Source organism: Bos javanicus, chromosome 5 (assembly GCF_032452875.1).
Source record: "Bos javanicus breed banteng chromosome 5, ARS-OSU_banteng_1.0, whole genome shotgun sequence".
Lineage (NCBI taxonomy): Eukaryota > Metazoa > Chordata > Mammalia > Artiodactyla > Bovidae > Bos > Bos javanicus.
Window position 1 is genome coordinate 43469928 of NC_083872.1, and position 12499 is coordinate 43482426.

Consider the following 12499-nt stretch of genomic DNA (forward strand, 5'->3'; position numbering starts at 1 on the left):
GAGATTCAGAATGTCAGGTTCCACCCAGTCCTGCTGAATCAGAAGCTGCATTTTTTTTTCTTCTGGCATGTGGGAACTTAGTTCCCCAACCAGAGATCAAACCACTCCTCCTGCAGTGGAATGCAGAATCTTAACCACTGGGCTGCCAGAGAAGCCCCAATCAGAAGCTGGATTTTAACAAGACCTGCAGATGATGTGGGTAGACCCGTTTGAATCCCATCTGTGCCCTTTGCTGACTCTGGGATCTTGGGCAAGTTCTGTCAATCCTTTGGACCTTCATTTCCTTTTCCAAAAAATATAAGGATAATATTTACCTAAAATAATCCTCCATTCACTCCACAAACACTATATGTGTGGATGCTAAGTCACTTCACTCGTGTCAGACTCTATGCGACCCTATGGGCTGTAGCTCATCAGGCTCCTCTGTCCATGGATTCTCCAGGCAAGAATACTGGAGTGGCTTGCCATGGCTTCCTGTGACTCCTGCATTGCAGGTGGATTCTTCACTGCTGAGCCACCGGGGAAGCCCTAAACACTATATAATGAAGTGCTAACTGTAAGTTGGACATTGTGCTTTGTACAGAGAGAGGGTCCGATGGAGTCCTGACCCCCTGGGAACTCTCAGCAGAGTTGGGACATCAGAAAATGACAAGGTGATGCCCTTGACAGGATAGAGCGATTCTTCACCAACATTAACGCACACCTGCATCATCTGCAGGTCTTGTTAAAATCCAGCTTCTGATTGGGGCTTCTCTGGCAGCCCAGTGGTTAAGATTCTGCATTCCACTGCAGGAGGAGTGGGTTTGATCTCTGGTTGGGGAACTAAGTTCCCACATGCCAGAAGAAAAAAAAATGCAGCTTCTGATTCAGCAGGACTGGGTGGAACCTGACATTCTGAATCTCTAACAAGCTGCCTCATGACCCCCTGCTGCTGGTCTGAGGATCCCTCTCTGAGTAGCAAGAGGCTAGAGGTTGCCACAGGAGCTTCTGGGAAAACATTCTCCAGCAGAGATGAAGATAAAGGAAAGTTCAGCAGAGCAGGCAACATGCTGAGACTTGGAGGATAAAGAAGGATTCGCCAGAAGAGAGGCTGTGTTTGGGTCGGCGGGGTGGGGGTGGGGGTAGCAGACGTGACAGAGCAGAGGCCCGGAAGAATGACAAGAGGAGAAAGAGCTTCAGCTGGGATCTGCAAGTAATACTGTAGTGTTGCTAGAATGCAGGATATGTGGGCGAAAATATCCTAGCTCATAGAGCTATGGTTACGATTCAGTAAGGTGCGTGAAAATCCTGACCCACAGCTTGTTATGGGTTTCCCTTGTAGCTCAGTTGGTAAAGAATCTGCCTGCGAGGCAGGAGACCTGGGTTCGATTCCTGTGTTGGGAAGATCCTCTGGAGAAGGAAATGGCAATCCATTCTAGTATTCTCGCCTGGGGAATCCCATGGATAGAGGGGCCTGGCAGGCTATAGTCCATGGGATCACAAAGAGTCAGACATGACTTAGCGACTAAACCACCACCAGAGCTTGTGATAGAGTAGATGCTCAATAAACAGTGGGTTCTCTTCTCTTCTCTTCAGTTTCCCTTGCATAGTATCTCTTACCAACATCCCAAAGCCAAGTATCCAAAATAAGTAAAACTGTTTGTTGAATAGGGCAAGAGCTCAGCAACGTCAGTTCCTCAGACAATCCACATTGTGTATACACACACATAACTGAGGGTGAAGTGTTTTCTAAATGATGGCCCAGGTCCTCCACTGCCTTTAAGAATAAACCCAACCTAATAAAAAAGACCTTGGCTCTTCACAATAGGTCGGTGTTCCGGCCTTTGTCCTTCCTGCTCCCAAGCCTTGCCACGCGTTAGTATCTCTTTTTCAAATCTGGGACCTGGCAAAGACTTACATCTCACCTAATCTACAGAGCTAACCCCTTTGTTTAGAGTTCTGAAGAGGCCCATTGTTTCTGAGTCCCCACATTGTAAATTCATTGCAGGGCAACAACTTCAGGAGAGAATACATCGCAACTCAGGGACCTCTTCCCGGTACCAAGGATGACTTCTGGAAAATGGCGTGGGAACAGAATGTTCACAACATCGTCATGGTGACCCAGTGTGTGGAGAAGGGCCGAGTGAGTACACGGTCTTCCTGTCTTACTAACCTTGCTTCCCACCCCTTGGATGGAGTTTGACTCCCCGCCCCATAGAAATGAAACCCCGTAGGGACTTTCCTGGCTGTCCAGTGGTTAAGACCACACCTTCCAATGTAGGAAAATCTCTGGTCAGGAAGCTAAATTCCCACATACCAAACAGCCAAAAACCCAGAACATATAACAGAAGCTATATTGTGACAAATTCAATAAAGACTTTAAAAATGGTCCTCATCAAAAAAAAAAAAAAATCTTAAAAGAAACCCCATGAAAACAAAGTAGGGATCATACAAGAACACTGTTAGTGAATTAAAGCCACCCAGTTATAAAAAGCTCTATAGTAAACCCAGGTGATGCTGTGTTCAGATGCTGAGTCTGAAGTTTCAGTCAAAGATGTTTCCACTGAACAAGTGGGATTATCAGAAGTGTCCAGGACACAGAAGGATTACCTAGCCTCTTGTCAGCACCATCCTCTGTTGTATGGGGAGAGGAGGTATGTTGGCAGAGTCACTGGCTCTACCCCTAGGAGTACGTCAAGGCTGTATACTGTCACCCTGCTTATTTAACTTACATGCAGAGTACATCATGAGAAACACTGGGCTGGAAGAAGCACAAGCTGGAATCAAGATTGCTGGGAGAAACATCAATAACCTCAGATATGCAGATGACACCACCCTTATGGCAGAAAGTGAAGAGAAACTAAAAAGCCTCTTGATGAAGGTGAAAGAGGAGAGTGAAAAAATTGGCTTAAAACTCAACATTCAGAAAACGAAGATTGTGGCATCTGGTCCCATCACTTCATGGGAAATAGATGGGGAAACAGTGGAAACAGTATCAGACTTTATTTTTGGGGCTCCAAAATCACTGCAGATGGTGACTACAGCCATGAAATTAAAAGACGCTTACTCCTTGGAAGAACAGTTATGACCAATCTAGATAGCATATTCAAAAGCAGAGACATTACTTTGCCAACAAAGGTCCATCTAGTCAAGGCTATGGTTTTTCCTGTGGTCATGTATGGATGTGAGAGTTGGACTGTGAAGAAGGCTGAGTGCCAAAGAATTGATGCTTTTGAACTGTGGTGTTGGAGAAGACTCTTGAGAGTCCCTTGGACTGCAAGGATATCCAACCAGTCCATTCTGAAGGAGATCAGCCCTGGGATTTCTTTGGAGGAAATGATGCTGAAGCTGAAACTCCAGTACTTTGGCCACCTCATGCGAAGAGTTGACTCATTGAAAAAGACTCTGATGCTGGGAGGGATTGGGGGCAGAAGGGGACAACAGAGGATGAGATGGCTGGATGGCATCACTGACTCAATGGACGTGAGTTTGAGTGATCTCCGGGAGTTGGTGACAGACAAGGAGGCCTGGCGTGCTGCAATTCATGGGGTCACAGAGAGTCGGACACGACTGAGCGACTGAACTGAACTGAACTGAAGGAGTAGTGAATTTTAGGCTGTGTCTGCAGACACAAAATAAAATAGTTATCTGAGTAAATGGTTTATATGGTTATGTTGATGGTTAAAAAGAAAGATTACGTGAAGTGCCCAGTGTCTGTGCTCAACAATTATACATGTTCACAATACTCTTTCTCCTGTCTTCACCTGTGAATGTGATTTTAGCTAAATGTTCTGACTTTTCAAAGATCACCTGGACCATGGCATTGAATCCAGGTTGAAACAACATAAAAACATGGACACAAAAAGGTCAGGGAGACAGTGCCTTCATCTTCCCAGCTAGATCTTTCTTCAGAAAACAAAACAAAGCAAAAACAAACAGTAAAAGAGCACAAGAAATTGTAACACATGGTTTATGTGTCCATGAAATTGAAAGGTTGAGAAAATCAACAAAAACTGAAGCCCCAGAACATGAACCTGAAAGGGAAACGAATCTAAAGGTGGGGGATTTGCCCCTTGATGATGTCTCTCCCTCACTGGGAGCCCATGAGCAGATGAAGGCAAAGCAAATGGTCAAATTGCTTTAGCAGCTGACCCTGGATTCCAACTCAGGAAGACATTTCCAGGAGGGAAAGTTCAGGTTCATGGTAGAAGCGTGTTTCCAGACTCACTTTTTTTTTCTGCCTGTCTTCCTCTAGGTAAAGTGTGACCATTATTGGCCAGCGGACCAAGATTCCCTCTACTATGGGGACCTCATTCTGCAGATGCTGTCGGAATCCGTGCTGCCCGAGTGGACCATCCGGGAATTTCGGATATGCAGCGTATGTTTGTTCGTTTGACTTCATTGACTAACAAAGTTGGGAAGATGAAGTGTGTGCTAAAGTCGCTTCAGTCGTGTCCGACTCTGTGACCCCATGGACTGTAGCCCGCCAGGCTCCTCTGTCCATGGGTATTCTCCAGGCAAGAACACTGGAGTGGGTTGCCATGCCCTCTTCCAGGAGCTTTTCCTGACCCAGGGATCGAACCCACATCTCTTCTGTCTCCTGCGTTGGCACATGGGTTCTTTACCACTAGCGCCGCGTAGGAAGATGAAGAACACCTGTGAATCCGATTTCTGCTGGTGTCCTCTCCTGTAGTTTGGCTGCTAGGAATCCCTGCCTGGGCATGGTTTTCAGGTTTTCAGGTTTGCCCTGAGCCGTTCCCCTTCTTACCCCTCTGCTCTTCCAGGAGGAACAGTTGGATGCACACAGACTCATCCGCCACTTCCACTACACGGTATGGCCAGACCACGGTGTCCCGGAGAGCACCCAGTCCCTGATCCAGTTTGTGAGAACTGTCAGGGACTACATCAACAGGACCCCCGGAGCCGGGCCTACGGTGGTGCACTGCAGGTACTCCCGCCCAGAGCCAGCAGTATGGCAGCCGGGTGTCTAGGCGTGGGGAATGGGGTAGGTGGAGGGTCTGTGTGCCCAACCAGGCTGCTTGGGCCCAGGGGGTGTTCTTACGCCCTCTTCCACCCACGGCTCCCCAACCTCACTCCTTTGCAGTCTCTTCACCTCCCATTTTTCTCGCTGGCTCTCCATCCTTCTCTCCCTCTTGCTTTTTTCCCTACTGTATCCAATGCAAAGCCCTTATGTGACCTCCAGGTCCCTCATCATTGGGCCCCATCTCACCCCTCAATCCAAGTTCCCAGAAACTCACGTCCCCCTCTAGCTGGGGAGGAGACTGCTCATGCTCATCCCTGCCTCCTGCCATTCTTTCTCCTTGGAATGGCCCCCTCTCTCTCCCCCACCTGTATAAACCATAACCAGCCTTTAACATCACAGCTCTCAACTTCCCGTGGAGTAGCACTGCCATCTGTGGCAACCCACTTTCGCTCTTAAATTTCTGTTCTCTCTTGACTTCTCTTGGCTTCAGCCTGTACAACCATAAAATCAACCTAACAAGCAGTCTCTCGCTGTCTTTCTCCCTGGGGAGCCTAGTGTTTAGCTAATTAATGTTTGCAGAAACACTTGGATAGCCCTCACTGAACGGCACGAATAAACAAAGAGCAGGGAATTGCTACAGGAAGAGAAATGTCCTGTGCACTTGTTTCCTCTCAACCTGCCCAGCACCCTAGGAGCCCTGCTTTTATATGTCATTGGAACCATGATGCTTTTTATAGGAATGTGAGGCTTTCAAGAGTTTCCTGCCTTCTGAAAATGGCAGGCGTGTTCACCCAATAACACCGAAAACCTGTTTTTCTTTATCTTATAAATACCTGCATCAAAAACCCCCAGGTTATGCCATCACTTTAGAGAGCAATTTGACAATTCCTGGTGATGCTGAAGGTGTTCATACAATATAACCCAGCAGTTCTGCTTCTAGATATCAACCCTCGAGAAATCCCACACGTGTGCACGATGATGCTCACTGCAACACAATTTGTAATAGAGAAAAACTAAAAACAATCTCATTGTCTATCAGTAGGGAACGGTGGTTTATGACCTCTGTAAAAGAAATTATGTCTACATGTAACAAATGTAGACAAATCTCAAAAACAATATTGAGTAGAAAAGTTTACATAAGAATACATAAAACTTGTTTAGTACCATTTTAATAAAATTTGGAAACACGTTAAATGAGTATATTGTGTATAGATTTACATGAATGTGGGAAGAGTATGAAAGCATGCTTAAAAATGCTACGCAGAAAATCCTTACCCTTGATGGGTGGAGAGGTGGAGGAAGGAAGGAGAAAAGGATGGAAGTTCAGAACCCTGGGTTTCATTTCTTTGAGAGAACACATTGAGAGAAAGAAGTGTCCTATATTCTTCTCTAACTTGGAAGGGAAGGGAAAGGAAAGACTGTGCCAGAGTCACGGGATGCAGTCCAGAAAGTCCAGTTTAGTGAAAAAGGTGGTCTTTCTTCACTCTCTTTTCTAGTGCTGGTGTGGGTAGGACTGGAACCTTTATTGCATTGGATCGAATCCTCCAGCAATTAGACTCCAAAGATTCTGTGGACATTTATGGAGCTGTGCATGACCTAAGACTTCACAGGGTTCACATGGTCCAGACCGAGGTAAGAGTTCAGCTGAAGGACACAGATCACCCTGTCTGTCTCCCTCCGCCCCCAAATGTTCAGGGCTTTAATCTGATAAAGGGAAAGAACTATGACTCATTAAGAGGAGAAAGAGAATTGAATATTGATGTTTTCTAAGAGTTTTTATTTTAAAAGAAATTTCAGTGACCTTGAGGATGATGTGTATTCTTATCTTTACTGAACTAGTTGTCCATCTTCTTTAGGTGGGTAGGAAGAAAGATGAATTTTTAAAAAAAAATCAATATATGAACATGGGGGAAAACCAGCTAGTTCATCTTGAAGATCGTTTTAAGATAGGCTGGTGGTTGAGCACAAGAACTTCAATTAGTGAAAAGGAAGCAGATTCTAATCTCTTCTCTCCTCCAGCCCACCCCAGCTGCACCCCATCTCTGGAGACACTAAAGAGTATACATTAATTGTGGAGGATAAATGCTTGCATTTATATAGTCCTTTGATGTTAATTGTGGAGGATAAATGCTTCCATTAATATAATCCTTTGACATTTACAAGGTATTTCTAAACATGCCATCTCATTAGATTTTCACACACACACACACATAGATAAGAGAGAATTATTTTCCATTTCCAAAATAGAGAATAAATTCAGAGGCTAAAGGACTTTGCACAGCTACAAAGTAGCTGAGCGGGGACTTAACATCTGTTCTAGAGAATCCCAAGTCCCAAGTCCTAATTCCCAAGTGCCCTGGCCCACAGCCTCAGAGTCAACACTGTGTCCCTGCACAGACCAAACCTCCGTCCCTGCATCATGGCCTTACCAGGTCCAAGTTCTCCTGCCCTTCTGTTTCCCAAGTAACTGTGCAAAATCTTCTATTAAAAAAAAAATGCCTGTGCTCAAAAAGGTGAAAAGTTCTGTGTGCTACTCTGCCCTGGCAGAGTCATGGGACACATGAAAACTGCCGGTGGCCACGCTCCACAGAATGGAGATGTCCCATAGCAAAGGTTCCCCTTGAGCTTTGTTGAGCCCACTGTTCCTAAAACCACCTTGACCCCCACATCCTCTTCTTGTGCAGAACATATTCATATCCTGCAGACCCTCATGTTATGTAACACATCTGGGAGAACACTGTCATCATTGCCTCCTATGGGCAGTGCCCACACCCAGGATCTTCTACCCCCACTGTCCTTTCATTATAATAATTATTGCACTATATTTTAAATATTTTATTATGTATTTTTTTTAAATACATGAAAGTAAGGAAAATAGTATAATGAGTTTCCATACCCAAACCCCAGTTTCTGCAGTCATCAGTATTCTTTGATCTTTTTCAATTCTTAGCCCACACACACTGTTCCCCTACCCCATGACTTATTGGACTGTTTTAAAGGAAATCCTACTTATCACATCATTTCTTCCTTAAATACTGTGTATCTTAAAACATACATATTTAATAATACATATTCTATATATTATTAATAATATATATTTTATTCCATATATGTTTTACAGTTATATATATATTTTAAGTTAAGGACTTGTTCAAAAATCATGACCACAATACCATTATCATGCCTGACAGTTTTAATCATAATCCCTTAATATCATCCAATATCTAGTCAGTGTTTAAATATCCCTAATTATCTCAAAAATTGCTTTTTACACTTGGTTTCTATTAGAATACAAAGTCCATACGTTGCATTTAGTTGAAGTCTCTTCTAAATTTCTTTTAATCTATAATAACCTTCCCTCTGATTTGTTTCCTATGCCATTTATTTGTTAAAGAAATCAGTTCATTTGTTCCATAGATTTTCCTACATTCTAAATGTGGCTGACTGCTTTTTCATAATGTATTCTATTTTTCATAATGTAAGGTGATATAATCCTCTATTTTCCATTATTTTTGTCAGCAGTTCATTGGATCTAGAGGCTTAATTAAGTCTCAGATCCTTTTTACCATCATATGCTTCATGGGTGGTACTGAGTACTTCCTGTTGCATCACATCAGGAGGCACTTCCTGTTTGTGTCTCTTCCTTATACTGATGAAACTGACAATGACCATCCACTATAACATTTCCAATCAGCCTTTCACTTAATGGTTTGGGCAGCCACTGATGACCACTGTCTAGTTCTGTTCTTTCATTAAGTGTTGTAGAATTACATCACATTATATAATAATTCTTCTCCTTCAACTTTCTGTACAAGACTACAGGTTCCTAGAGGGTAGGAATTTGTTTCCTTTGCTCTAGCCTCAATATTCTTTTAAAATCTATTAAATGAACAAATATCCTACAGTCATGTTGCTAAAAAGTCAAGGCATCAATTTACAAATTTGTTTTCATTTTCAAAAACTCAGTTCAGTTCAGTTCAGTCACTCAATCATGTCCAACTCTTTGTGACCCCATGAACTGCAGCACTCCAGGCCTCCCTGTCCATCACCAACTCCTAGAGTTCACCCAAACTCATGTCCATCGAGTCGGTGATGCCATCCAGCCATCTCATCCTCTGTCGTCCCCTTCTCCTCCTGCCCCCGATCCCTTCCAGCATCAGAGTCTTTTCCAATGAGTCAACTCTTCGCATGAGGTGGCCAAAGTATTGGAGTTTCAGCTTTAGCAACAGTCCTTCCAATGAACACCCAGGGCTGATCTTCAGAATGGACTGGTTGGATCTCCTTGCAGTCCAAGGGACTCTCAAGAGTCTTCTCCAACACTACAGTTCAAAAGTATCAATTCTTCAGTGCTCAGCCTTCTTCACAGTCCAACTCTCACATCCATACATGACCACAGGAAAAACCATAGCCTTGACTAGACGGACCTTTGTTGGCAAAGTAATGTCTCTGCTTTTGAATATGCTACCTAGGTTGGTCATAACTTTCCTTCCAAGGAGTAAGCGTCTTTTAATTTCATGGCTGTAGTCACCATCTGAAGTGATTTTGGAGCCCAAAAAAATAAAGTCTGACACTGTTTCCACTGTTTCCCCATCTATTTGCCATGAAGTGATGGGACCAGATGCCATGATCTTCGTTTTCTGAATGTTGAGCTTTAAGCCAACTTTTTTACTCTCCTCTTTCACTTTCATCAAGAGACTTTTTAGTTCCTCTTCACTTTCTGCCATAAGGGTGATGTCATCTGAATATCTGAGGTTGTTGATATTTCTCTTGATTCCAGCTTATGCTTCTTCCAGCCCAGCATTTATCATGATGTACTCTGCATATAAGTTAAATAAGCAGGGTGACAGTATACAGCCCTGACGTACTCCTTTTCCTATTTGAAACCAGTCTGTTGTTCCATGTCCAGTTAAGCCATACTTAATTGTGATTTGGGGAGGAGGAGATCATCACATTATAAATCATCTTAAGAGGTGTTGGGGATAGAGGGCTCAGGCTCCATAGCTATTTTTAGAGGCTTCTTGGGCCATGTATCACTTCTGTACACCTGCCCAGAACTATGGAGATGCATTTTGGCAAAGAACAGGCAACCCCACCCCACTATAAATATCACTGGCTGACATCCAGGGCAGGGGCAACATAATGTACCAAAGCTTTCCCTCTTCCTCCTTGGACATAACTCCTCTTTTACCTATTATTTCCCCTTCCTCCTCCTAACCTCTCTGGGGATTCTGTGATTCTTATTCTTCAGCCTGACTTTTCAGTGTTCAAGTTCCCAAGAGTCTCTACTCAAGGCCCTACTCTTATTTCTCCCCATCTTCATTCTTCATATTTCTTCCATTCCCATGGCTTCAGGAACCACATACCTGCTCAGATCTCCCAGATCTCATTCTCCTTCCCCAGCATTCACCCAAGTACCTGCTTCATGGACAGTTCCACCAGAAAGTCTTATAGTCATCGCATCTCCAACACAAAACCAAATTCATTATTCATTTTTTTAAAAAAACAAACAACAGAAGCACTTCTGCTGTTTCTTCTTTTAGTTTCAGGTGATTGCCATTCATCTTGACCTTCACTTGTTTGCCCAGGCTGGGGATCTGACTGTTCCCAGAGACACATTCGAGCAATCATTAAGCCCTGTCCATTCTACCCAGCATCTTTCTCCTTGTTCTAGACTCTCTGCCCTTGCCTGGCCCTTTATCACCTCTCAGTGAGCCTTCACAGTAGCCTGCTCATGGCTCTCCTGCCCCCAGCTTCTGCTCAAACAGCTCTTTATCACCACTGCCACCAACAAAGTGCTCTGTCACTGTGTCAGCTCCCTGCATAAAAATTATGGAAAACTCTTCATTGCTTTAAAATGATTTTCAAGTTCTTCAGAACCTGGCTCCAACTTACTTCCCCAGTTTCATGTCATAATGCCACCCACCCCCACTCTCTTAGGGTCTGCCAAAATTAAGGAAGGTTTCCCTCTCTGGTCCAGAATCAGTGATTCTTTTGATCATGTTGAATAAAGATTTCAATAAGATAGGAATTTTCTCTTTCCTTTTTTCTTTATCAAACAAAATCCCAAACAATATCCAGACATTATCTGTCTTGCTTTAAGGCTCTGCTGAAGGTGGGCTCCTTCTACAGTCTCAGACACTCAGTCCCAGTACCACTTACTTGGACCTGAGAGTGAGGGCAGAGGGGTACAAGCCACAGCTGAGCTGCTGAGCCCGAGGGTGATGATTCCAGCCAAAGAAAAAGGACATTCTGACATCCCTTGTATTTCTTTTCTGGGTCCACAGAGAGAGTCAGCATCAACTTTATTCTGCTTTATTTGGGAGACGAAGGGGTGTGGGCTTCACAAGTTTTGATCAATATATTAAAGAGCAAAGGCCTCAAAACAGGAGACATTAGACAAGGGATTTGTGAGTGTGATCCTCCTCCTTTTAGCCTAACTTGGGGCATGTTTCCTGCCTGATTCTGAGAGAGACATTAAAATGCTCTTGTTAAGGAAAAAGAGCTGATAGTCACCATCTGTCAATGTCATCTGCTTCCCCTGAGGAGGAAACAGTGGAATGTTGTGGGACTCAGTGCACATTTGGGGGATTCTCCTGGGAGTTTCCCATGACTTATGTACCCTACCTTTTAACTACACTAGACCGCTCACAGTTTCCAGAATATATGTACACTTTTGTGTTATTTATATCATTTGGAATGTCCTATTTCTTTGCTCAAATTCTTAACAAATGTCACCTTTTCTTTCTAGATCTATATTTTCCTCCTCCAAAAGTGAACCTGATGGCTTCTTCTCATGTATGAAGCTTTATAAACAATTCTGTCTTATGTTCATCACCTTACTTGTTCACATACCTGCCCTTCTGCTAAACTGTACACTTAGAGACCATGAAAGGCTCTAAGTACAATCCTATAAATATTATCTCATACTACAGATATTGGTGAAATTGAATGGAACTAAGGCTTCACCAGCTTGCTGGACAGAGGGGGAGAAATGAGCTTTTATGATGTGAAATACATACATTAGACTTCGTCTACTTTTCATTAAGAATAAAGTGGGGAGCACATTAAAAATCTGAAAGGTTTTAGGAGTAATCATTTTCAAAGGGGTATTCTGTTGGGAAAAGAAGAATTTATATTTAAGACAAAGCAAATTAATGAATATTAACTGGTTTCAAAGCCCAGAGTAGATCATTGTTGAAAAACTTATTAATAAGGCATAGCATACGAGAACTCATTCACAGCCAAACTCCAAGGTCCCAAACTCATTTAATATCCCATTAGAATTGAAAATGTGATTTATGCTTTGGATGGGAGGAATGAGGGAAGTGTCAGTCTCTAATCTGGTAGTTTTCAAGATGAAGAAAATGACTGCCTGTACAAACAATCATTTTCAGGAGAGTACCCTTCTCAAGTTTTCAAGATCATAAGATACTCATAACAAGTAAGCTGAGTTTGTGAGCAGAATTGCAGAGAATAGTTATTAATATTAACACAGACGTCACTTCTGATTGGTTTGTTTCTCTGAAACGTTCTAAT

At 43.2% G+C, this 12499-nt stretch overlaps 1 protein-coding gene across 2 annotated transcripts in view; it reads left to right on the plus strand.

Annotated features, from left to right (window-relative positions):
* PTPRB (protein tyrosine phosphatase receptor type B) overlaps window positions 1-12499 on the plus strand; it is a 130409-nt gene that overhangs the window by 106384 nt on the left and 11526 nt on the right. For both annotated transcript variants that reach the window (XM_061416471.1, XM_061416473.1), the window contains 4 exons: window positions 1988-2122; window positions 4235-4357; window positions 4764-4927; window positions 6460-6595. In XM_061416471.1, coding sequence (XP_061272455.1) covers window positions 1988-2122; window positions 4235-4357; window positions 4764-4927; window positions 6460-6595 — 558 coding nt within the window. The remainder of the gene's footprint in view (window positions 1-1987; window positions 2123-4234; window positions 4358-4763; window positions 4928-6459; window positions 6596-12499) is intronic.